The 27,856-nt window shown below is 43.9% G+C and overlaps 1 protein-coding gene across 12 annotated transcripts in view; it reads left to right on the top strand.

Moving 5' to 3' along the window:
* Positions 1 to 223: 223 nt before the first annotated feature.
* The window catches only part of LOC140205836 (monocarboxylate transporter 13), a 50,008-nt gene continuing 22,375 nt past the window's right edge, over positions 224 to 27,856 (top strand). For 4 of the 12 annotated variants that reach the window (XR_011887978.1, XR_011887979.1, XM_072273600.1 and 1 more), the window contains exon 1: positions 14,315 to 14,601. Coding sequence is in view for 4 of the 12 variants with exons in the window: in XM_072273600.1 (XP_072129701.1) it covers positions 14,523 to 14,601 (79 nt within the window). In the remaining 8 variants the exon portion in view is untranslated. Of the gene's footprint in view, positions 317 to 14,048; positions 14,173 to 14,310; positions 14,602 to 24,167; positions 24,371 to 26,862; positions 26,933 to 27,856 lie in introns of those variants that run through there. The other 8 variants (XM_072273605.1, XM_072273604.1, XM_072273606.1 and 5 more) reach the window with 8 other exon arrangements.

Here is a 27,856-nt window from a genome sequence, read left to right as displayed (position 1 = left end):
AAGGGATATTACTTGAAAACATGCAAATGTGTTTAGTTGAAAATTTTGAGGATCCGTATGCAAAGTATTCCTTCGTAGTATTGAGCACTGAATTTGCCATCGACTTGTGAAGGCTCGCATTCAATCTGCAGCACGCAGTTGATTGCTCACGTCTGCCAGAATGCCCGGGGAGGGGCAATTACCCCTCCCTCCTTCCAGAAAGCGACCGGTGAGTGAACACCCTGTGTCTATGTTTCGTTTGTCATATCCCCTTTACAATATCTGTTTCACAATGAGAAGGTGCAGTTTAACTGGGACATCGCAATACAAAGTTAAGGTACTGTGCAAGTTACAAGCAATGTGTCAAAGACACTTTGATTGGGAAAATTCTAACATTGCTACAACGAAGCAAAAACTGTTATTTTATTCCATGCACTATCGGATCATTTAAGTAGCATGTATGTATTTTATTGCATTGCTGATTTATTACTGCATTAAAAATCTGAAGTTCAGACAGAAAATGACAATTTATTAGTTGACAAACAAGAGAAAATCTGCAGATGCTGGAAATCCAAGCTTGACACACAAAATGCTGGAGGAACTCGGCAGGCCAGGCAGCATCTATGGAAATGTGTGCAGTCGATGTTTCGGACCGAGATCTTCCGGCAGGTCTAATAACTAAATTATTAGTTGGTCAGGCAGCACCTGTGGAAAGAGCAGCAAAGTTAATATTTAAAGTTGATGACCAGTCAGTCCATAGAGAACGCCACAGCTGTATGATTATGGCAGGAACAGGAGAAAATCTGCAGATGCTGCAAATCCAAGCAACACACACTAAATGCTGGAGGAACTCAGTAGGCCAGGCAGCATCTTTGGAAAAAAGTACAGTCGGCGTTTCGGGACGAAACCCTTCGGACTCTCAAAGACAATTAGGGATGGAACAATAGATGCTGATATTATCTGTATCTCATAAATTAATGTAAATTAAAAGGTTCCACTTTAATTTGTGGAAAGTCTAAACTTTGTGATACATAATTTAAAGAATAATGAGCCGATTGTAAGTGTAACACACACACAATCTGGAGGAACTCAGTAGGTCAGGCAGCTTCAATGGAGAGGATTTATTCCTCTCAGTAGATTAGATACTGCCATATCTGTTGAGTTCTTCCAGCATTTTCTGCCTGTTACGCTGTATTTCCAGCTGCAGAATCTCTTGTATTTATTCTGTCTGAATCTCAGCCAGCCTGTACAATGCTCTTTGCCCTCCACACACTCCAGTAAGTCAGAATTGGAAATGGGAATCTTGACTAGTTATCCTCAACCGTTGGGCTTCCAAAGATGCTACCTGGTTGGCAGTGCGTTTCCAAAATTTCCTTGGGCAATCAGTATAATGGAGCATGTTCACCTCAAGCTTAAAAGCAGGTATCAAACAGAAAACAGGTAGCATCTTTGGAAAGAGGAAACAGGTAATGTTTCAGATGTGAGACCTTTCGTCTGACTTAAAACACTAGTCCATTTGCTTCTTCCTAATCATAAGGAAAGTGTACCAACATGTTTGCTTTCTTAGGAGGTTAAACAGGCTTGGCTTGTCACCGAGCCCTCTAACAAACGTCTACAGATATACTGTTGAAAATATCCTGACAGGTCTGGTACAGGAATTCTTACAGATATGTATAATTTGCTTGATTTCTGTTTGCTTATGAATGTTGCTCATATGATGCAGTGTCTGTAATGATGCAAAAAGTAAGTTTTTTTTTAATTGCACCGGTGCATATGACAAGTCAGCCTTGACCTTCCACAGATGCCAACTAAATTGATAAGTGTTTACGGTATTCATACAGCATAGAAACAGGCTCTTCAGCCTAACTTGGCCTTGCCAACTATGTTGCCAGGCAAGATGTTTGCACTCGATCCACAGTACTCTAAACCCCTCCTATCCATGTACTTATCTTAGATGGCTTTTAAATGTTGCTAATTTGTCCACTTGAACTACTATTTTTGGCAGTTCATTCCCAATATGCACCACTGTTTTGTGTGAACAAATGCCCTGATGTCATAGAAGAGTACAGCACAGAAACAGGCCATTCGGCCCACAATGTTGTGCCAAACCAGGTAAAAAGCAAATCAAGAACACCCAAACACTAATCCCTGCAACCCTTACCATGTCCATAACTCTCCATTTTCTTTACATCCATATGCCTAGCCAAGTGTTTCTTAAAAGCCTCCAATATATTTGCCTCTACCACTATACCAGGCAAAACATTCTAGGCATCCACAACTCACTGAGTAAAGTAACTTACCCCTCACATCCCCTTTGAACCTACCCCCCTCACCTTCAATGCTTGCCCTCTGGTGTTAGACACATCAACCCTGGGAAACAGATACTCCCTGTCTACTCTACCGATGCCTCTTGTAATCTTGTAAACCTCTATCAGATCTCCCCTTGGCCTCAGGCACTCCAGAGAAAACAACCCAAGTTTATCCAGCCTCTCGTGACAGCACATGCCTGCTAAACCAGGCAGCATCCTGGTAAACCTCTTCTGAACCCTCTCCAAAGCCTCAACATCCTTCCTATAGTGGGGCAACCAGAATTGTATGCAATATTCCAGATGTGGCCTAACCAGAGTTTTATAAAGTTGAAATATAATCTCTTGACTTTTGAACTCAATGCCTCGACTAATCAAAGCAAGCATTCCATAAGCCGTCTTAACCACCTTATTAACTTTTGTAGCCACTTTCAAGGAGTTGTAAACTTGGATCTCAAGATCTCTTTACTCAGCAACAATATTAATGAAGAGTGTATTGTCTCCTTGCATTTGCCCTACCAGGGTGCAACACCTCACATTTATTTGGGTTAAACTTCATCTGCCATTTCTCAGCCCATATCTGCAGCTGATCTATATTGCACTGCATTCTTTGCCAGTCTTCCACACAATCCACAACTCCACCAATCGTGGTATCATCTGCGGATTTACTAACCCACCCATCTACATTTTCATCCAGGTCATTTATACACATTACAAACAACAGAGGTCCGAGCAGAGTTCCCTGTGGAACATCACTAATTACTGACCTCCAACTCGAATAAGTCCCTTCAACCACTACTCTGTGCCTTCTATGTGCAAGCCAGCTCTGCATCCAAACAGACAACTCACCGCAGATCCTGTGCATCTTAATCTTCTGGATTAGCCTCCCATGAGGAACTTCGTCAAACACTTTACTAAAATCCATATAGACAACATCCACTACCCTACCCTCATCAATCTCTCTTGTCACCCTGTCAAAAAACTCAATCAAGTTGGTAAGACATGATCTGCCATGCTGACTCTCCCTAATTAGGCCAAATGCTCATATATCCTATCCTTAAGAAATTTCTCCAGTAATTTCCCTACAACTGATGTGAGACTCAAGGGCCTTTAGTTCCCAGGATTTTCCCTTGTTCCCTTCTTAAATAGAGGTACAACACTAGTCACTCGCCAGTCCTCCGAGACCTCGCCTGTGCCTAGAGAGGACGTGAAGATACTGGTCAAGGCCCCAGCGATCTTGTCTGTTGCCTCCTTCAATAACCTGGGGTAAATCCTATCAGGCCCTGGGGACGTATCCACCTTAATACACATTAGGAGGCCCAACAGTTCCTCCTCCTTGACCTCTAAATGCCCCAACATATTTATGCACTCAGCACTAATCTCCTGGTCCTGAAATACTGAAGTAAATTACTCATTAAGTATCTCAGTCACATTCCCTGCATTCAAAAATATTCCCTCCTTTATCCTTGAGTTGTCCCACCCTCTCCCTGGTTATCCTCTTGCTCTTGATGGATGTAGAGAATGCCTTGGGATTCTTGTCCTACTTGACAAGGACTTTTCATGGCCCTTCCTGGCTTTCCTAATTCCCGTTAGTTCTTTTCTGGCTTCTTTATACTCATCATGTGCTCCATTTGATCATAACTTGTGAAGCTTTATACATTTTTCCTTTTTCCTCTTGACTAGATTCATGACCTCTCTGGACATCCAAGGTTCTGTTATCTTTCCATCCCCATCTTTCCTTCTAATGGGAACATACCTTTCCTGTACTCTGCAATTGATCTTTAAGCACCCTCCACACGTCTGATTTTGCCAGAGAAAAATTGTTCCCACTTAACGCTTCTTAGTTCCTGCTGAATGCCCTCATAATTTTCCCTACTCCAATTTAAAACTCTCCAAAAGGACCATATCTATCCTTATCCACAACTTTCCTGAAAGTTAAGGAATTGTGGTCACTGTTCCCAAACTGCTCACCCTCTGAAAGGTCAATCACCTGGCTAGGCTCATTATCCAACACCAGGTCTGGTACCGCCTCTCGTTAGACCATCAGTATCTTGATTTAAGAAACCTTCCTGGATGCACTTAACAAATTCTGCCCATTTCATCCCCTTGCACTAAGAAGGACCCAGTTTATATTAGGAAAGTTGAAATCCCCCATGACAACAACCCTATTATTTTTACACATTTCCATACTCTGATTGCACATCAATATCCCAGTGGCTATTAGAGGTCTTTAGTACAATCAGTGTGATTGAACCCTTTCTATTCCTGATTTCTACCCAATTGTCTGACTCCTCCATTATGTCTCCCCTGAGTGCAGCTGTGATATTGTCCCTGACCCCCCCCCCCTTTTACCTTCTCCTTTATCTTCTCTAAAACTTTGAAAATCTGGTACATTAATCACATGTTCCTGCTCCTCTCTCAACCAAGTTTCAGCAATAGCTACAACAATGTAGTTCCAGGTACTGATCCATGCTCTAATTTCATCACCCTTACCCATAATACTCCTAGCATTAAAACATGCATACATTAAACTATCCTGCCTAACATACCCATTTCAATACTTTCTCTAACATCTACCTTCTGGTACAATCCTTCCCTTATTGACCTGGGGCTCTGATACCCAGCCACCTGCAAAGTTGGTTTAAATTCCCCTGAGTTAGCATCAGCAAACTTCCTGGTCATGGTATTGGTTCCCCTCCAGTTCAGGTGCAACCTGTCGTTGTACAGGTCACCCCTTTCCCAGAAAAGATTCCAATGATCCAAGAACTTGAATCCCTGTCCCCTGCACCATCTCCTCAGCCACTCATTCATCCGTGCTATCGCCCCATTCCTACCTGCACTAGCCTGTGGCATAGGGAATAATCCAGAGATTACTACCTTAGAGGTTTCTCTCTTCATTCTCTTCCCTAACTCTATATACTCACTGTGTAGGACCTCTTCCCCTTTTCTGCCTATGTCATTGGTGCCCAAATGCACCACAACCTCTAGCTGTTACCCCTCCCCCTTGAGAATATCCTGCAGCCACTCCAATACATCATGGACCTTAGCACCCAGGAAGGAACACACCATCCTGGTGCCTCCTGCGGCCACAGAATCTCCTTTCTGTTCCCCTAACTATCGAGTCCCCTATACCTACTGCACTGCCAGATTTCACCCTTACCTTTCAAGCCTCCAAGCTGGCCACAGTGCCACCAGCCTGGCTCTGCGGCTGTGATCTAATGGACCATCCCTCTCCCAGCAGTGTCCAAAGAGGAACACTTGTTGCTGAGGGGAATGGCCACAGGGGACCCTACACTGACTTCTTAATCCCCTCTCTTTGCTGGTGGTCACCCAGCTACTGTCCAAAGGCTGTACTCTGGGTGTAACCACCTCTTCAATAGTCTCATCTATAATATCTTCAGCCTCCTGAGTGATCCTGAGTACTCCAACTCCTTGACCTGATCAAATACACTAAATTTGGCTGCGCTTCCTGCAGATGTAGTTGTCAGGGAAACAGTCAGCTATCCCAAATTCCCACATTCGACAGGAGGAGCGTTCCATCCTGACTACTCTATACAAAAAAAAAAGAAAAAAGGCTTACCTCTTCTTAAAACGCAAACAACAGGAATTCTGCAGGTGCTGGAAATTCAAGCAACACACATCAAAGTTGCTGGTGAACGCAGCAGGCCAGGCAGCATCTCTAGGAAGAGGTACAGTCGATGTTTCAGGCCGAGACCCTTCGTCACGACTAACTGATCTCCCCCTCCCCCTCCCACTTTCAAATCGCTTACTAACTCTTCCTTCAGTTAGTCCTGACGAAGGGTTTGGGCCTGAAACATCGACTGTACCTCTTCCTAGATATGCTGCCTGGCCTGCTGCGTTCACCAGCAACTTTGATGTGTGTTACCTCTTCTTAACTGTGCCTCCGCCTGTTTATGTCGAAACCTGTTGAGCCAAAGCCTCCCACTCTGACACTGGCACACTCAAACAGTGGCCACTTCAACAATGGCCGCTCTGCTTGGGCCTACCTTCCTTTTCTTTGCAGCTGAGCTTGGGCCTCTGACAATGACAGGTACCGTGCCTGTGCAGCCCCAGAAGACCGGCCTTGACTGAGTTTGCTCCTTTTATTCTCTCTCTCCTGATTTCTGTAGGGCTGTGATATCGGTTACTTACACTCCCTGTGCCTGACCGGATTTTCCTGAGTCTGCTCTCTAAACTCCAGTAGGCCTGTGATGCCAAAAAATCTTTCAAATCTCTCACCTTGGGTGGGACTACAACCAGAAGTCATGGGTTAAGGGTGAAAGGTGATAAATTTAAGGGGAAGATGAGGGGAAACTTCTTCACTCAGAGGGGACTGAGAATGTGGAATTAGTTTGGATAGGTACATTGATGGTAGGGACATACATGGAGGGCTATGTTCCTGGTGCAGGTCAATGGGAGTAGGCATTAAAATGGTTTTCGCATGGACTAGATGGGCCAAGGAGCCTGTTTCTGTGCTGTACTTTTCTATAACACCTCTGATCTTAAACCAATGTCATTTTAAAAACCCACTCCCTGTGCTTTCACTTTGTCTATGCTTTCATGGTCTTACATACGTCTTTCAGGTCATCTCTCAGTCTCCTACACTCAAGGGAGTAAAGTCCTCTCCTGATAATTCAGGCAACATCCTGGGGAATTTTTTCTGTACTCCTAATTTAATAACATCTTTCCTATAACTAGGTGACCAAAACTGGCCTCAATACTCGCCAACATCTTAAATGATTGCCACATAACTTTCCATTTCCTATACTCATTACCCTGGCTGATGAAGGCCTCTGTGCCAAGTGCCTTCTTTGCCACTCTGTCTACCTGTGACATTGCTTTCAACAAACTGCACTTGCATTCCTAGATCCCTCTGTTCCATAACACGCCCCAGGGCCCAGGCACTCATTGTAGAAGTCGCACCCTGACCTGATCTACCAAAATGCAATACCTCACATTTATCTGGATTGAAGGCCGTTTTCCAATCCTCAGCCCACATGCCCAGCCGATAAAGATCAACCAGTGATTTTTCATTCTACGTTACCTGCACGCCACCTATTTTAGTGCCATCCGCAAATTTTACTTGTGCATTCATGTACAAATCGTTTACATAAGTCCGCAGCAGCCCCTGTGGCACCCCACCAGAGAAAGGCCCCAGTCTGAGAAACAGCCTTCAATTCAAAGTACCTTTATTATAAAAGAATGTATAAATGATACAACCTTGAGATTTATTTGTTCACAGTGGCCACAATGCAAGAAACCTGAAAGAGCCCCATTAAAGAAAAAAATAAAAACAAAAGACCAACACCCGATGCATAAGAGAAAGAAAAGGAAACAAAAACTATGCAAACCATCAACGGTTCTGCATCTTACAGAACCTCTGGGGCAGTTGCGAATCCATCTTCCCTCTGATTCAATGCAATCTAGTGTTTTAGACAGCCAGCCATCAGGGGTCTTACTAAGGTCAAGTCCATATAGAAGAGAGCTACTCTACCTTTATCTGTTGTCTTGATTACCTCAAAGAACTCAAAAGAGATTTATCAGACATGACACCTCACGCACAAAGCTGCGTTGACTGTCAGAGGCATCGGTGGAAGCGGAAGGCAGTGCTATTGGTCTGGCTGCTGCTGCCTTGCCCAGATGGTCATCCCCCTCATCAGTATCTAAAGGGGTATACCTGTTGCTGAGGGGAATGGCCACAGGGGACCCTGCACTGATCTTTTTCTCCCTTTACCTCTCTCGGTGTTCACCGTCTACTCCCTGAATTCTGCACTCCGGGTGTAACCACCTGCTCAAAAGTCTGATCTACCAATTGCTCTGCCTCCCAGATGATCCTTAGTTCATCCAGCTCCAGCTCCAGCTCCTTAATGCGGTCTTCCAGGAGCTCGAATTGGCTGTGCTTCCTGAAGATGTAGTTCTTCAGGGAGATGATCAGGTTCCATGAATTCTCCTATCCAGGAGGAGCATTCCACAGCCCTATCTGCCATCCTGCCTGCACTGTACTATGGGCAACCAGGACCAAATCAGCAATAACAAAAGGAAAAACCTACCTGTTTCTTTGGCCTCAGCCCCTTCTCTCCAAAGCCTCTAAGTTCCACTCTGAGTCTAGTCCCGACTCTGATGATGGCTGCTCCACTAGAACCTACCACTCTTCTATGGTTTAAAAATAAGAAAAACCCCCACGCAAGGAGAAAGAATTCACCGTGCTTGGTGGTGCTCCGCCTGCCTTCTGCTGCTGCCGATGCCTCTGATGCTTTGGGACAGTCAACACAGCTTTGTGGGTGAGATTTCATGTCTGAGCCTTAGAAGGGTAGGGTGATGTCAGGAGGAGCAATAGTCATAGGGGACTCGATAGTTAGGGGGACAGATCGGAGATTCAGTGGCAGGAAAGTGATGCCAGGATAGTGTGTTCCCTCCCGGGTGTTAAGGTCCAGGATGTCTTTGAGCAGTTGCAGAATATTCTTGAGGGGAGGGTGAGCAGCCAGAGGTTTTGGTATGTGTTGGTACCAGTGACATAGGCAGGAGGCGGGTAAAGATCCTGCGCAGTAAGTTTAGGAAGTTAGGAGGGAGGCTTCAAGATGGGAATCTCCAGATTACTCCTGGTGCAACAAGCTAGGGAAGGTTACAACAGGAAGAGAGCGCAGATGAATGGGTGAGTGAGCAGATGGTGCGAGCGGCAGGGTTTCAAATTCTTGGATCATTGGAACCTTTTCTGGGGAAGGGGTTACCTGTACAAGTGGGACCCAAAATCCTGGGAGGGAGATTTGCTAATGCTATCGGGGAGGGTTTTAACTAAATTTGTTGAGGGTAGGAACTGAAATAAAGAGGCAGAGGATGGGACATTTGGCACACAAGGAGAGACAGCTTGTAGGGAGTTTGAGAAGAAGGATAGGCAGATGACAGAGCAAAGATGCACTCAGTCAGATAGTTTGAGATGAGACTATTATAATGCAAGGAGTATCATTAAAAAAAAACAGAGGAGGTAGCGGAGGTACTTAATGAATTCTTTGATTCAGTATTCACCAGGGAAAAGGACCTTGGCAATTGTGGGGAGGACTTACAGCGGACTGAAACACTTGAGCATATAGACATTAAGAAAGAGGATGTGCTGGAGCTTTTGAACAGCATTAAGTTAGATAAGTCGCCGGGTCTGGACAAGATATACTCAGTCTACTGTGGGAAGCGAGGGAGGAGATTGCTGAACCTGTGATGATCTTCACATCATCAATAGGGACGGGAGAAGTACCAGAGGATTGGAAGTTTGCAAATGTTCTTCCCTTGTTCAAGGAAGGGAGTAGAGATAGCCCAGGAAATTATAGACCACCAGTGTTCTTCAGTAGTGGGTAAGTTGTTGGAGAAGATCCTGAGGGGCAGGATTTATGAGCATTTGGAGAGACATAATCTGATTAGGGATAGTCAGCATGGCTTTGTCAGGGGCAGGTCGTGCCTTACGAGTCTGATTAAATTATTTGAGGATGTAACAAAACACATTGATGTAGGTAGTGCAGTGGATGTAGTGTATATGGATTTCAGTCAAGCATTTCATAATGCAATGGATTTCATAAACTTCCCTATGCGAGGCTCATTCAGAAAGTAACGAGGCATGGAATCTAAGGAGACTTTGCTTTGTGGATCCAGAATTGGCTTGCCCACAGAAGGCAAAGGGTGACTGTAGATGGTTCATATTCTGCATGGAGTTCGGTGACCAGTGGTGATCCACAGGGATCTTTTCTGCGACCCCTTCTCTTTGTGACTTTTATAAATAACAAAGGACGTTAGAAGGGTGGGTTAGTATGACACATAAGTTGGGGTTGTTGTGGAGGCTGGAGGGCTGTCAGAGGTTACAGCGGGATATCGATATGTTGCAAAATTGGGCTGAGAAGTGGCAGATGGAGTTCAACCCGGATAAGTGTGAAGTGGTTCATTTCAACAGGTCAAATTTGAAGATAAAATATAGTATTAATGGTAGACTCTTAGCAGTGTGGAGGATCAGAGGGACCTTGGGGTGTGAGTCCATAGGACACTCAAAGCTGCTGCGCAGGTTGACTGTGTGGTTAAGAAAGCATACGGTGTATTGGCCTTTATCAACTATGGGATTGAGTTCAAGAGCTGTGAGGTAATGTTACAGTTGTATAAGATCTTGGTTAGACCACACTTGGAATACTATGTTCAGCTCTGGTCACCTCACTACAGAAAGGATGTGGATATTATAGAGAGAATGAAGAGGAGATTTACAAGGATGTTAACATGAGGAAATCTGCAGATGCTGGAATTTCAAGCAACACGCATAAAAGTTGCTGGTGAACGCAGCAGGCCAGGCAGCATCTCTCGGAAGAGGTACAGTTGACATTTCGGGCCGAGACCCTTCGTCAGGACTAACTGAAAGAAGAGCTAGTAAGAGATTTGAAAGTGGGGGGGGGGTGGAGATCCCAAATGATAGGAGGGGGAGGGATGGAGCCAAAAGCTGGACGGTTGATTGGCAAAAGGGATATGAGAGGATCATGGGACAGGAGGCCCAGGGAGAAAGAAAAAGGGGAGGGGAGAAAAAAACCAGAGGATGGACAAGGGGTATAGTGAGGGGGACAGAGGGAGAAAAAGAAGAGAGAGGAAAAGAATGTGTGTATATAAATAAATAACGGATGTTGCCTGGATTGGCGAGCGTCCCTTATGAGAATAGGTTGAGTGAACTGGCCTTTTCTCCTTGGAGCGACAAAGTATGAGAGGTGACCTGATAGAGGTGTATAAGATGATGAGAAGCATTAATCATGTAGATAGCCAAAGGCTTTTTTCCAGGGCTGAAACAGCTAACATGAGGGGGCATAGTATTAAGGTGCGTAGAAATAGGTACGGGGGGGAATGTCAGTGCAAGTTTTTCACAAAAACTGGTGGGTGCATGGAATGCACTGCCATCAATGGTAGTAGAGGCAGATACAATAGGGGTTTTTAAGAGACTCTCAGGCATGTACATGGAGCTTAGAAAAATAGAGGGCTATGCAGTAGGGAAATCCTAGGCAATTTCTGGAGTAGGTTACATGGCCAGCACAACATTGTGGGCTGAAAGGCCTGTAATAAGCTGTAGATTTCTATGTTCTATGTCCTAAGTCAGACCCTGTCTCTAAATATTGCTAGTTTCTATCCCTCAGAAACTCCTTCAGTAACTTCACCACTACCAGTGTCAGAGATGGCACAGTAGTGTAGTGGTTAGCACAACACTTTACAGTACCAACGACCGGGAGTTCCATTCCTGCCGCACCCTGTAAGGAGTTTGTATGTTCTCCCCATGACCGTACCATGGGTTTCCTCTGGTGGCTCCGGTTTCATCCCACAGTACAAAGACGTACCGGTTAGCAGATTAATTTGTCATTGTAAATTGTCCCATGATGCGGCTACGGTTAAATTGGGGGTTGCTGGGCGGCACGGCTTGAGAGGCAGGAAGACCCCATTCTGCACTGTATCTCAATAAATAAAAACATAGATGTCAGCCTCACTGGTCTGTAGTTTCCTGATTTGTTTTTTGAAAACAATGGTACCACATTAGAGCTGGCCTAAGAAACTGGCCAGAGATGAAGCAAAAACAACTCTCGAAGGGCCTCCACAATTTCTTCTGCAGCTTTCAACAAAGTCCAAGAACGTGCCAGGCTAGGCCCTGGATATTTATCCACCTTAAAGCACCTTACGGCCCCTTAAGGCCCCCTCTAGCTCCGCCCGTCTAATTTGTACATGTTTATTATATGTTGGATTTCCAATATCAGCAGGGTTTCTTCTCATTTTCAGAAGTGGGTGCCCAACTTGACATCTTCACAGGATTTACAAATCATAGATTGTTGGAAGTCATTATTAAAGGATTCTTATGTTGCTATATGATAAACAAGCTTGGGAAGACTGAAATCTAAATTTTGTGGAGATCATGTCATAGCCAGTGTTGGAAACTTCATCAAACAGTGGGAGAGTATCATGCTACTGGTTACTTTTAGAATTTTTTCCAGATGAGGACTGAATCCCATAACTATTTACTTTCATTTTGTAAATATTAACATAGATCTGAGAGCTGTGTGACAGGAGGTTACAGAAGTATGGAAGCATGATGCCATGGAGGGATTTGAACATAAAAACGGCAATGTTAAAACTTGTGGTCCAGCTGGTCCAGTGTACTTCAGAGAGACCGAGAATGGTTTTAGTCCTGTAAAAGCATATACTTTATTCCAAGAATCTGTGTGTGATTTTATTTCAGAAGTGCATAATAGATTGTAAAGAGCTTTTCTTAAGTTCTTGTGTATTACCCAGGACATAAACCATAAGACATGGGAGCAGAATCATGCCATTCAGCCCATCAAGTCTGCTCTACCATTCCATCATGGCTGATCTCGGATCCCACTCAACCCCATGCACCTGCCTTTTCGTCATATCCTTCGTTGCTCTGATCAATTAGGAAACGATCAACTTCTGCCTTAAATATACTCATAGACTTGGCCTCCACCTCAGTCTGTGGCAGGGCATTCCACAGATTCACAACTCTCTGGCTAAAAAAATTCCTCCTTACCAGATGGCTATACATTAGGGAAATTCTAGGCAGTTTCTAGAATAGGTTACATGGCCGGCACAAGATTGTGGGCTGAAAGGCCTGTAATGTGCTGTAAATTTTTATGTTCTATGTTACCTCTGTTCTAAAAGGTCGCCCCTCAATTTTGAGGCTGTACCCTCTAGTTCTGGATACCCTCACCCTAGGAAACATCCTCTCCACATCCACCCTATCTAGTCCTTTCAACATTTGGTAGGTTTCAATGAGATTCCCCACAGGCTTCTAAATTCCAGTGAGTACAGGCCCAAAGCTGCCAATCGCTCCTCATATGTTAATCCACTCATTCCCGGAATCATCCTCGTGAACCTCCTCTGGACTCTCTCCAATGACAACACATCCTTTCTGAGATATGGGGCTCAAAACTGTTGACAATATTCCAAGTGCGGCCTGACTAGTGTCTTATAAAGGCTCAGCGTTATCTCCTTCCTTTTATACTCCCCTTGAAATACAGTAACTGCCAACATTGCATTTGCCTTCTTTACCACAGACTCAACCTGTAAATTAACCTGGGAGTCTTGCACGAGGATTCCTAAGTCCCTCTGCACCTCTGATGTTTGAAGCTTCTCCCCGTTTAGATAATAGTCTGCACTATTGTTCCTTTTACCAAAATGCATTATCATACATTTCCCAACACTGTATTCCATCTGCCACTTTTTTGCCCATTCTTCCAATTTGTCTAAGTCCAGCTGCAATTGCATTGCTTCCTCAGCACTATCTACCCCTTCATCTGTACAGTATTCCTGTTATCTGCAAACTTTGCCACAAAGCCTTCAATTCCGTTGTCCAAATCATTGGACAAACAATGTGAAAAGTAGCAGACATGCTTCTCATTGCTCATATCCTGGAGGAGATACAGGAGCCTGAAGGCACAAACTCAACGATTCAGGAATAGCTTTTTCTCTTCAGCCATCAGATTTTTGAATGGACATTGAACCCATGAACATTACTTTTTTTTCCTGTTTTTGCACCACTTATTTAATTTAGCTTTTTAAGATGTATATATTACTTACTGTAATTTACAGATCGTTATTGTTATGCATCACACTGTACCACTGCCGCCAAATTTCACGTCACATGCCAGTGATATTAAACTTGTTTATGATATTGAACTGAAGACTTGGACAGTGTAAGGAGGTGGGGATAGAGGGCGGTAACAAAAGTGCGAATTGACAAGTGTATGATGAGCTGAGGCGGATAAAGTTGCCGTTGTTCACTTCTGTCAACATATGCATCGAAACAGAATTTAAGAACTGGTTAAAATCGTTGCAGAAATTACGACTGGAATCGCAGCAGTTAAAGGAAGAACTGGTGAGTTGATTTGGGCCTTTACAAGTTCTGGACTGACTTCCCTGCTGACTTGTCCGTCTGCTGCAAAAAAAGTTGCAGTGATGCACTGGCGATGGAACAAAGTGGCTGCTGTAAATTTAGACTTGGCTGGTGATAAAGTGTTTGCGAAATGTGTGTCATCTCGTCAAAGAACGTTAAGTGAAAGAGTATATTTGGAAATCAGTTGGTCAGAGAATCATTCTTTCATCATTGTTAGCTTTCCAGATTACTGAAGGAAGTAAATACATTTATGGAGTTTAATGCAGCAGCTGGTTTGAACCGTGGGGCGTAACGAAGTGAGTGGGAAGGAGAGACGCCACAGCCCAGGGTGAATGGTTGATGAGGGATTTTTAAACTCGGCTGATCCCGAGAGATGGGAGTCATTAACGTATATCGCGTATGTTTTCGTTGGTAAGGTCGGGGTTCTATTACAATTCCTGGGGGCAGTTCTTTTCCGGTGATCAATGGGTTATTTGTGTGTGTTTCTGGCCGTCTTTTCCTGCAGATGTGGACGTTATACCGGTTTGTTATCTTGGCCGGTGACAACTGCAGCTCTGCCTTTGCTTTCTCTGTAGTGCCTGTAGTCACCGAGGATTACAGTTGCTGCTTCCTATGTCGCGGCAGTGCAATTGCTCGCGGACCTGAAAATACCATCGAGCGAATGGGAGGGAGGCTGTCATCGTTGCAAAACACTTTGAATTAAATTGTGTTTAGCTGTATCTGCCACCAAGCACTTTGCAATACCGCTTTAAACAGTTCTGCACATTAAATAGATTGCCTCCATGTTAGAATTTTAATCCCATACAACCTAGAGAATCGAGCTAATTTCAGCCCTAGCGCGAAATTTAATCTTACATCGAATACTACGTAAATGCTCTCTAAAACCCCACCAAATGTGTTATAACTTCTCGAAATTTCGATGAAAATTCCGATTTAGGAGTCCGCGCACATAGAGTTAATAGTTACTATTGAGTATTAATTTTGTTCCTCGTTCGAGTTTTAGAAACCAATCAAATTTGTAAGTACGAGACACGTCGTCGCTACACGATGCTGCCTAAATCCACAGCAAAAGGGAATTGTAGAGACAAGAGAGCACTTCTGATCCAAGTGCATGAGCGCTGTTTTCCTTCTGACAGAGCTTGCCCAGTTCCGGGACGTGTCCGGTTTCAAATACAGTACCCATTTACAACGAAAAACAATGCGAGTTAACGTAGCAGGCCAGGCAGCATCTCTAGGAAGAGGTGCAGTCGACGTTTCAGGAAGTTAAATCTCTTCGCAAGTAACTTTGCAGAACAAAATATGCTTATTGGACCCAGTCTGCCATTTATGCTCCATTTGCGCCTCAGTTTGCTATATACAGTACCACCATAACCTGTTGTTCAGTCTCTGCCCTATGAAGAGCTGCCATTGAAAATCTGGCCGAATGGTGCCGCAACAACCACCCCTCCCTCAGTGTCAGCAAGACTGAGGAGCCGAACGGGAGGAGGGGTCCTGAGGTCCATATCCAGTCCTCATTGGGGGATTGGAGATGGGGAGAGTCAGCAACTTAAAAATCCTCAGTGTGAGAGCTGATTGTGGACTTCAGGAAGGGTGAGATGAGGGAACACAAACCAATCCACAGAGGGATCAGAAGTGGAGAGAGTGAGCAATTTCAAATTTCGGGGTGTAAATATCTCTGAGGACCTAGCCAGGTGCCAACATTTTGATGCAGCTATAAAGAAGGCAAAACAGTAGCTATATTTCAGTTTGAGGAGATTTGGTATGTCATCTAAAACACTTGCAAGTTTGTACAAATGCACCATGGAGAGCGTTCTGAATGGTTACCTCTCTGTCTGGTATGAGGTGGGGGGTCGGTTACTGCACAGGATCAAAAGAAGCAATGGGGTTGTAAAATTAGTTAGCGCTATCATCAGCACTAGCCTCAGTATTCAAAACACCTTCAAGGAGTGGTGTCTCAGAAAGACAGCGTCCATTGTCAAGGACCCAGTTCACCCGGGCCCTGCCCTCTTCCCTTTGCTACCATCAGGTAGGAGGTACAGAAGCCTGAAGGCACACACAGGAACAGCTTCTTCCCCTCTGCCATCCGATTCCTAAATGGACGTTGAACTTGTGAACACTATCTCACTACCTTTGTTATTTCTGTTTGTGCACTACTATTTTTAACTAATATACATAAATGCTAACTGTGAATTTTATTCTAATTTATCATGTATTGCACTGTAATGTTGTCACAAAGTCAACAACGTTTCACACATATGCTGGTGATATTGAACCTGATTTTCATTCTGATTCTGAGGCTCTATCCTCGGCACAGTAAGTGAGCGCAATTACGAGGAAAGGAGGGCAGTCCCTCTTATTTCCTTAGAAGTTTGTGGAGATTCAGCATGACATCCAAAACTTTGACAAACTTCTATAGATGTGTGGTAGAGAGTAAGTACATTGACGGTTCCATCACCCATGAATGGAAAATATACTGACTGGTTGCAATGCCCATGAATGGGACATCCTATGAAAAACGGTGCATTTGGCCCAGTCCATCACGGGTAAAGCCCTCCCCACCATTGAGTACATCTACATGGTACAATAAACATTATTTATAATGGTACATTAACAAGGAACCCCGCCACTCGGGCCGTGCTCGCTTCTTGCTGCTGCCATCAGGAAGAAGGTACAGGAACCAGGGGACCCACACCTCCAGATTCCAGAACAGTTAATACCCCTCAGCCATCAGGCTGATGAACTAACAGGGATAACTTCACCTGTCCCATCACTGAACTGGTCCCACAACCTGTGGACTCACTTTAAAGAACTCTTCATCTCATCTTCTTGATATTTTTTGCTGATTTATGTTTTCTTCTGTATTTGCAGAGTTTGTGGTCTTTTGCACATTGGTTGTTTGTCCTGTTGGGCGGGGTCTTTCATTGATTCTATATGTTTCAAAGATTTACTGAGTATGCCCACAAGAAAACTAATCTCAGGATTGTTTCTGGTGACGTGTATGTATTTTGATAATAAATTAACTTTTAACTGGGGAGCCCTTATTATGTCAGGGTGTTTACCTTGGTCACTCTGTGGCAGCAGGTTGCAGATTCTCATCACTGGCTGGTTAGGGAAGTTTTTACTGAATTTGCATTGATGACCTTTAGTTTTGCCCTCCCCTATGACATTGTTCCAACTTTTTCAAAATGTGACCCTCCAACCGGTTTCAGAATTCTGAATTTGAGTTAGATTGGGTCAGTCTATGGGGAGTGTGAGTTAGAGAGTGGAGGCTTGGTATGGGTTAGGATGTGTGCAAGGGATCCAAAGAGCCTGATGTTAAAACTGGAAGCCACCCCAGACAGAATTGGAATGAATGAACCTAGGAAAAAAACACAGTTGAAAATCCTAATCTCCAGTAAGCTGATAAAATCTTTGTAGGGTAATACAGGCAGTAGTACATCACTACTATTGACAAATATGGTATTGAGTGTTTTGCTGTCAATAGCGGTAACAACAGGATTTCTTGTAAAGAGACTGTAGCCTTGACTGTGGGCAGTTAGTCTTTGGATTGCCCAGATCCAAAACCATGCAAGGCAAGTGTTGAACATAAAATAGTACAACACAGTACAGGCCCTTCGGCCCACAATGTTGTGCCGACCCTCAAACCCTGCCTCCCATATAAGCCCCCACCTTAAATTCCTCCATATACCTGTCTAGTAGTCTCTTAAACTTCACTAGTGTATCTGCCTCCACCACTGACTCAGGCAGTGCATTCCACACACCAATCACTCTCTGAGTAAAAAACCTTCCTCTAATATCCCCCTTGAACTTCCCACTCCTTACCTTAAAGCCTGTCCTCTTGTATTGAGCAGTGGTGCCCTGGGGATGAGGCACTGGCTATCCACTCTATCTATTCCTCTTATTATCTTGTACACCTCTATCATGTCTCCTCTCATCCTCCTCTTCAAAGAGTAAAGCCCTAGCTCCCTTAATCTCTGATCATAATGCATACTTTCTAAACCAGGCAGCATCCTGGTAAATCTCTGTACCCTTTCCAATGCTTCCACATCCTTCCTATAGTGAGGTGACCAGAACTGGACACAGTACTCCAAGTGTGGCCTAACCAGAGTTTTATAGAGCTGCATTATTACGTCGCGACTCTTAAACTCTATCCCTCGACTTATGGAAGCTAACACCCCATAAGCTTTCTTAACTACCCTATTCACCTGTGAGGCAACTTTCAGGGATATGTGGACATGTACCCTGAGATCCCTCTGCTCCTCCACACTACCAAGTATCCTGCCATTTACTTTGTACTCTGCCTTGGAGTTTGTCCTTCCAAAGTGTACCACCTCACACTTTTCCGGGTTGAGCACCATCTGCCACTTCTCAGCCCACTTCTGCATCCTATCAATGTCTCTCTGCAACCTTCGACAATCCTCTATACTAACTACAACACCACCAACCTTTGTGTCATCTGCAAACTTGCCAACCCACCCTTCTACCCCCACATCCAGGTCGTTAATAAAAAGCACGAAAAGTAGAGGTCCCAGAACAGATCCTTGTGGGACACCACTAGTCACAATCCTCCAATCTGAATGTGCTCCCTCCACCACCACCACCCTCTGCCTTCTGCAGGCTAGCCTGAGTGTTTGAAGGAGAAGGAATTCCACTCTGTTGTCTGGCCATAAAATCAGGACCTTACCATTTTAATGATAGTTGAATACTATTACATGCTGCTTGATTCCCAATCTATGCTGCCTAATATTTACATTTACAAGCATGTTTCCTGGATATCATAATCCTGGCCTCCTGTTATACACAAAAAAAGAAACTGCTTTTATTCAGCACTTTTCTGATGAGACAAAGCCATGTGAGAATATAATTAGTGATGAGGTTGCAAAGACGCCTTGAGAGTAAATTTGAGTGAGTGAACAACAATGGAGTATTGTTGAATGTGGAACACCTGTGGCATTAACCTCTTTAGTAGAAAAGACAATGATGTTGAGTTGATTTAAATGGGAACTGTTGATGTTTAAAAGGACCAACTGCACTTGTACTCAAGGTATCAAATGCAGGTACTACAAGCAATTAGGAAGGCAAATGATGTTCACGCAGGGACAGAATCCTTCAGTATGTTGCTGGAGGAACTCTGTTGGTCAGGCAGCATTTATCAGGGAGGTGGGTGTGTAGTTATTTTGGGCAAGGGAACCCTCCTCATGCCGGGTCTCGGCCTGAAATGTCAGCTGTTGTTTTGCCTCCACGGATGTCGGCTGAACCACTGAGTGACTCCCTGACCTTGTTTTATATTGCAAGTGAAATGATGACTTTTGTTGCAAGGGGATCTATTTTATTTTATTTTAGCAATACAGAGCAGAGTTGGCCCTTCTGGCCTACTTGAGCAACACCATCCCAGCAACCACTGACAAACCCAATCAGGGGACACTTTACACCTAACTTAATCACGGGACAATTTACAATGATCAGTTAACCTACCTCGTACAAAGAGTAGCAATTAATGGGTCCCTTTCGGAATGGCAGGCGGTTTCCACTGGGGTACTGCAGGGTTCAATGCTGGGACCGCAGCTGTTTACAATATATATTAATGATTTAGATGAGGGAATTAAAAGTAACATTAGCTAATTTGCCGCTGACGCAAAGCTGGGTGGCAATGTGAAATGTGAGGAGGAAGTTATGAGAATGCAGGGTGACTTGGACAGGTTGGGTGAGTGGGCAGATGCATGGCAGATGCAGTTTAATATGGATAAATGTGAGGTTATCCACTTTGGTGGTAAGAATGGGAAGGCAAATTATTATCTAAATGGAGTCAAGTTAGGAAAAGGGGAAGCACAATGAGATCTAGGTGTTCTTGTACATCAGTCACTGAAAGCAAGCATGCAAGTACAGCAGGCAGTGAAGAAAGCTAATGGCATGCTGGCCTTCATAACAAGGGGAATTGAGTATAAGAGCAAAGAGGTCCTTCTGCAGCTGTACAGGGCCCTGGTGAGACCACACTTGGAGTACTATGTGCAGTTTTGGTCTCCAAATTTGAGGAAGGACATTCTTGCTATTGAGGGAGTGCAGCGTAGGTACACAAGGTTAATTCCCGGGATGGCGGAACTGTCATATGTTGAAAGATTGGAGCGACTGGGCTTGTATACTCTGGAACTTAGAAGGCTGAGAGGGGATCTTATTGAAACATATAAGATTATTAAGGGATTGGACACGCTGGAGGCAGGAAGCACGTTCCCACTGATGGGTGAGTCCAGAACCAGAGGCCACAGTTTAAGAATTAGGGGTAGGTCATTCACAACAGAGTTGAGGAAAAACTTTTTTACCCAGAGAGTGGTGGATATATGGAATGCTCTGCCCCAGAAACTGCGAGGGCCAAGTCTCTGGATGCTTTCAAAAAAAGAGATGGATAGAGCTCTTAAAGATAGTGGAATCAAAGGTTATGGGGATAAGGCAGGAACTGGATACTGATACTGGATGATCAGCCGTGATCACAGTGAATGGTGGTGCTGGCTCGAAGGGCCGAATGGCCTACCCCTGCACCTATTGTCTATTGTACATCTTTGGAACGTGGGAGGAAACCAGAGCATCTGGCAAAAACCACAGGGACGACATACAGAGAGCCCGTAAGACAGAGGAACAGAATTAGGCCTTTTGGCCCATCGATCTGCTCTGCCATTTCTTCATGGCTGATCCAATTTTCCATACAGAAAGGTGCCAGAACTGAACTCTGAACTCCAGAAAACTTTGAGTTGTAATAGCATCGTGCTAACCGCTATGCTACTGTGGTGCCCACGATCTTGGATTTGAATCCAGGAATGAAGATATCTGACTACAGTTATATTGATACCTCGATTAGTGCACAGGATGTGATCCCAGGAATGAGTGCTAATGGAATAATTCTAAAAGAAAGTATGAGAGAGAGTGCTGTGAGAAACCAGGTTTGGATTTAAGGGGAGGAGATGGTGGACAATGAGGATTTTGTGGAATGCAGTGCTGAAGGAAACTAGTATTATGAATGTTGGATAAGGTAGTTGACAGATGGATAGAAGAGCCAAGCAGAGGGCTGTCAAAGCAGGCCAAGACCTGTGGTAGCTGAAAAGTAAGAAGCAGTCATCTGACTTCTTTTTTTAATGCTGTTTCAAAATAATTATCTTTAAGATCTGTCCAATATTCCTTTTAAGTGCATTTTTTATGGAATAGGTAAAACAAATTTAAAATAAGTTCTGAAATTTTAGATCTTTAAACACAAATCTCCTGTACATGTTCAGAGAGAAAATAAGTAGTGTTTGTGTGAATTTGGCAGGACCCAATAAAATTGCATTTGGTTCCAGATTCTTTACATCTGTTCAGTAACAGTGGCTTTGCCCATCTGAGGAGTTTCTGAACTTTTGTTCTTTAAACTATAACTTACCAAATACAATGGATTCCAGTTAATTGGACCATTGATAAACCAGGGCAGCCAATTAGTTGGATTAACTCTTAAAGAACAAAAACAAATTGAGAAAATAGCAGAGAATCCCTTAGTTTATTTTGGACAATATACCACTTAATTGAGCAGGAGACTGTTGTTGAACATTTTTAAACTATCATCAGTCACATACATGTCATGTGGCTGTTAGACACTACACCGTGCGTAGAGTGAATAGTTCTCCAATAGCTTCAGTTGCATGTGTTTGTGTTCACACAGCAGAAATTTTTGTCTCTGATAGTTGGCGAGAAATAAGCAGTAAGACGATTCAGAACTGTTTTGCTCACTGCAGTTTCAAGCACACAGGCTTGGAATTGCAAGAAATGGCCAGGAGTGAAAATGAAATGATCTCACTACTTCAAGTTAGTAACTACAAAGAATTTGAAGGTATCAACAATCATCTTGAATGTTACCTTCAGTCCTCACCAGACACTAAACTCCCACCTGTGGCTTCAAGTAGCTGTTTGCATGCGTCAGCGGCCACACACCGGTACACCGCTTTGACAGGCGGGCTAAACCAGGTGAGGATAGCCGGCGGGTTTCATACCCTGGTGAGATAGGGACATGCTTGTCCTGGCATGCGAAGTCAGCGCTGACAGACTGGGCGGATGAGATCCAACGGCTAGGAAGGCAGTTCGGCAACCCACTGTGGAGAGCGAAAGGCATGTTGAGGTGCAGAAGTAGTCGTGGTTATCTACTGTAACCAGGAAAGACCCCAGTTGTGCAGTCTGCTCATCCCACTGGACCTGGACATCCGAGGTCAAGGAAGTGGAACTGCCCAGTGCAACAGCTTTAAAAACTCTCCCGCACAGGTTTCCTGTTATTGTTGGATATGGCAGACAACCACCAGTAATATTGGTTGTGTTCTAATTTGTTCTGTATTTCATTTAAAAACATAATTTGTTACTCAGTTAAATGGTCCTTGGTCTTTTTTTTTTATCCCTTTTTAACTATTTCCATGAAACCAGCTAATTGAGCAGCTGTTTAATTGGGTGAAAATATACTCCTCCTGATGTGTCCCAATTAACTGGAATGTTCTACACACAAAATGCTGGAAGAACTCAGCAGGTCAGGCAGTATCTATGGAAGTGGATAAACAACACGTTTTGAGCCGAGACCTGAAGAATGGTCTCAGCCCGAGATGTTGACTGTTTACTCTTTTCCTTATGAAACCCCTTTTTACTGGGCGTCCTTAGCCACTGGAGCACCTTTCTTAAACTCTGTATGTCTAGTAGGGTCAGTATGACTTGGGTCCCACCGAAACCAGGAACCTGAGATGTCTCGGCCACCCAAACCCTGATTTGTGCGAATCCGTGTAAATACTGCCCCCATGCAGTTAGCTGTCGGCAAGAAATAACAGATCATACACTGCATACAGTTATAAAGAAAGTATATTTACAAAGTGTCAGTCTTATCAAACAGTTAATAGGAAAAAGAAAAGGGGAAAAAATAAAAACGGCCCATTACAGTTAACCCAGTTCAAATGTGCACGTAAGTTGGAGCTCAATGGTAAACACGATTCTGTTCCTCCTTCCCACCCTCCCCCGACCTTCTTTATAGGGCCTCTGCCCCTTCCCTCTTCAGTCCTGATGAAGGGTTCTGGCCTGAAAAGTTGACTGATCGTTTCCACGGATGCTGCCCGACCTGCTGAGTTCCTCCAGCTTGTTGTGAGCGTTAAGTTGGAGCTCATCTAGAAGTTGTCTTTAATGTGCGTGCTGGACCCACGGTCTGTGTGAAGGTACGCAGCACCTGAAGGTTGCTCGAAATCCACCTCAAACAAGCGGGCTCCCCCACGGGAGTGTTGTTCTTTTTATATATACAAAATAGGTTTATTACAGATTCAGTGCTATATATACAAACCGGTGACTAACACAATTCCTTCATTACGAATAGACAATACACATTAAAATGTTTCCATCTCTGTCAATGACGGCAATAACCACCGGCGGAGCCCAACTGTCCCGGAACGCCTCTACGGTCGCCGTGGACAGCCCGTGTTCCTTCTTGATATTTACCCGGGCACGAACATACCCCCTACACCAGGTATGTTCTTGCTCCTTGAAGCCTTTCATCTGCACAAAGCACCTTGTGCAACAGGGACAGCATCCTCAGCCATTTTCCCTCCTGGGTGGAGAGGTTTTCGTGATGGAGTGGAAGTCTGTTTGTGAGGAGCTGGGAGAAGACAGGAGGAATGATAGGAATGTTGTGTCAGCCAAAATCGAAAAACATAGCCTCGTATCTTTAGTTCAAACCCAAACATGCTAAAAGCAGAACAGACTGCTCTTACTAAACTGCTAAAATAAAATACCTACAATGTAACAGTAAAAAAATTTAACCAGGGCGTTACATGTAGTTGCTGCCTGACCTGTGTTCCTCCAGCATTTTATGTGTGTTGCTTTGGATTCCAGCATCCGTACACTTCCTCGCGTTTGGAATGTACTGTATGTTTTCGCTGACGTTAATATATTTTGGCCTCATTGTGATTGTCTTTATCAGATTGTCTGTCATATTGCAGATGTCAAGCTGCTGATTTGTAGGCAAATGGACTTCCGGTGGCAGTGTCCCCCTCCTCATTGCCAGAACTGCAGGTGTTGCTCAAATATAACAAGTCCAACCATCAGCTGGTCACTGAACCTCACTCCAAGTAACCTCCACCCGGCCAGCTAAGTAAGCAGTGACCTTGCATCCTTGAGAAGTTAGTCAACAGTGCTTTTGCAGGTGAGTCCCCTTTGGCATGTTGACTTCCTGACTGATTCTAATTTCTGATGGATTGACATACCAGGGGAAAATGTGTTGCAGTCATTATTTTAAAAGTAATTCATTGGATTCTTCAAATTCTGCATCAACTCAGCGTGCAAGATGCAATGCGTCATGTTGGAGATCTTGCTGAAGCTGTTTCTGATCCCACTGATACATTAGAGTAGAATGTCTCCCTAAGTCATTCTTGTTAATCATTGGACATAGTAGAAATTCACTTGCCTTACCCCCATCACCCCGACTGAGGCATCAGAGTTCTCTGTTCTGGGCCAGTCTTTCAAGCTGTCCCCCTGTGTAACTCTTCGAGGCAAAGGCCCTTCCTCTCCCAGGGATGAAATCTTTGGAGCTTTCATTGGCGTTTCTGTAGCTCTGGGTTTTTATGGGATGGGGTTGCTAGCCCCATGCCCAACCCTCCTCATTTTGCAGAATGGCTTGAGACTGTCCACGGTGGCTGACAGAGTAGAAAGTGGAACCAAAATTACCAAGTGGAGACGATGCAGAAACACTAAAACATGGCACATTTATTTTTGATCCCTGTGACCTGCAAAGATCTGTAAACAAGTGTATTGTTGTTTGAATCTGTAAGCATTGGATATTTGCCTTGATCGTAGAGAGGTAGTGTAAGTCTCTGCTGTCTTATAAGGTGGTCTGAAGGAAGCTATGCATTAGTCACCTTGTATTTCTGCATCTTTTGAGAGATGAGGTGCTCAGTACCGAGTACGTGTAGAAACATCTCCTGGGAACCTTGGCCCATGCCTGTGTGAAGCAGTAAAGGAACATTCAGGATGATATTAAGAGCCACGTAGCCATGCACTGGGAGCACCTACAAGTCCTGAAGAAGCAAAGGGAGGAGCACATCTTACAAACCACCCACCCATCTACCCACTCAGATATTTAGTGTTCCTTCTGTGGAAAAGTCTGTTGTTCCCACACTGATTCAATTAGTCATTTCAGGATCTGGAAGGAAATCGAGTCGTACAGTATGGAAACAATCCACACTGGCCAAGTTGCACATATTTGGCCCAAATCCTCTAAACCTGTCTAAATGCCTTTTAAAGACCGTAATTGTACCTCTATGGCTTCCTCTGGCAGAGCGTTCCATATACCCACTGTTGAAAAAGTTGCTTCTCATGCCTGCTTTAAAATTTTCCTCTCGGTTTAAATCTCGGCTCTTTAGTTTTAGACTCCTCAATCTGGGGGGAAATATTGTTACCATTCACAAAATCAAGTACCCCTCATGATTTTGTTTACATCTAGAAGGTCAACCATTGGCCTCCTACGCTCCAGAGTCAAAGGCTGTAGCCAATCCAGTATCTTCTTATACTTTGAACTCTCAATTCGCTGTCAAAATCCTTGCTAATCTTTTGCTTGATAATAATTCAATAATTAGGTGACCAGAACCACACACATTACTGTGTGGTGTCTCACCAAAATCTTGCACAATTGTTACGTGACACCTCAACTCTCATTCTCAGTCCCTTGTCTGATGAATGTAGGCTTGGTTGATGCCATCTTCACCACTTTCTCTGCTTGTGTTGCTATGTTTGAGGAACTGGGCACTTGTACCCTGGGTTTCTCTGCAGCAAAACACAGAATGCTGTCGGGCGCCATGTATGGAAATGAAGAAATGGTCAATGTTTCAGGCTGGGATCCTCCATCAGGAGAGTAGCCCTCCCATACCAGACAGTGATGCGGCCTGTCAGAATGCTCTCCACGGTACTGTACCTCTAGAAATTTGCAGGGTTTTTTTTTTGTGACATACCAAATCTCTTCAAAATCCTAATGAAATATAGCATTTGTCGTGCCTTCTTTGTAGCTGCATCAATATGTTTGGTCCAGGTTAGATCCTCAAAGATACTGACACGCAGGAATGTGAAATTGCTCACTCTTTCCACTTCTGATCCCTCTGAGGACTGGTGTGTGTGTGTGTGTGTTCCATCGTCTTACCCTTTCTGAGTTCCCACTCAGTTCCTTGGTCTTACTGACTTTGAATACCTTGCAGTCATCTGGATCCGAAGAAAGTTGTGTTGAAATTGCTTGTTTTATTTGCATTGTCTGAAATGAGACTGTGTCTTTGCATGAACCATAATTAGTGTTTGATTCCAGTGATCATGAAAAACTTTAAACAGTGAATGAAGCGAGCTGAGATCCTTTAACCTTGAGGCAGACTTTTTAGGTAAATAAGGCGACAAATGAATCTTATGGGGAAGCTGAAACAGAAATGAGTAACGTGTGCTTGCCAGCAGTTTTCATATCATTTGTTGACATGTTTTGTTCTTGTGATTTATGCTTTACTGCACCCATGGTCTTTGCTGCTCTTCTTTCATCCCTCCTCCCAACTGAAATGGTTTCCTTGAATTGACTTTGTCAACAACTTACCTGTTATAAATAGATTCATCTGATATAAAGCAGGTTCAGAACCGGGCCACTTCCGTTCACTGCAGGATCAGGTTCCTGCGACAGGTCCCTTGGAAGTGATACACAAGGGTTTGTTTATTTACGGTGATACGGTCAGTACTAACGGTAAGTATGGACGCCTCCTGGGTCAAAGTCTAGATCTAAATGCTGAGCAAATGCTGCACAATTGCAGATGTGCCCCTTTGAGGAAGCGTTAGTCCAAATCTGCCACTTCGGATACAAAAGATCTTCTGGCACTAATTGAAGAGAAGCAGAGGAGCTTTTTAGAGTTTGCCCTGATATATCACTTATTGGTGCATACCACTAACTCAATCGCCAGTGGTAACGTGGGCTATTTGGATAAGCATTCCTTTGCTTTACTGTTTTGGTTTTTCTACATTTCAACTGTCACTACACTTCAAAAACTATTTTACTGTTAGTGAAACAATTTGAGATGTGGAAATTAAGGAAGTGTGATAAATGCAAATTAGTCTGTTTCAAGTGTTTTTATTGTGAAGCCACATCAGCTTAACCACAACCGACAATATCCTAAAGCACAATGCTTTTTTTTCTTTTCTTTCTTATAACATAATGAAAGTCAAATGAATGTATGTATAGTTATCAAGCAAAAATCAAGGGAAACCCTACCACCCCGTCTCCTTTTCCCTTCCCAGCCCTCCCCTCCCCTCACCCCTCCTGTATGTGCTGTTTATGTCCTGCCGCGCCCCCGCCCCCACACTTAGTTCAGCTGTCGGTCTCTTCTGAATACAACAGTAATGGTTGCCAGATTTTTTTCAAATTCCTTGAGTCTGTCCTTGATAACGTATCTTATCCTCTCTAGATGCAGACTATCCATTAATGCAGCCAACCATTGTGTGGGTGATGGAATTTCCTCCTTTTTCCAGAACATCAGTATGAGTTTCTTTCCACTAAGTATGCCATAGGTCAGGAGTTGTTGCTGGGTAGCCTGGAATTTATTTGACCTCACAGAAGTTCCAAAAATTATTAAATAGTGTGGTATTATCGGAACCTTTAGTACCTTCGATAGGA

The sequence above is a fragment of the Mobula birostris genome, chromosome 12 (genome assembly GCF_030028105.1).
Source record: "Mobula birostris isolate sMobBir1 chromosome 12, sMobBir1.hap1, whole genome shotgun sequence".
Taxonomy (NCBI): Eukaryota; Metazoa; Chordata; class Chondrichthyes; order Myliobatiformes; family Myliobatidae; genus Mobula; species Mobula birostris.
This window is presented reverse-complemented; position numbering and strand designations above follow the sequence as displayed.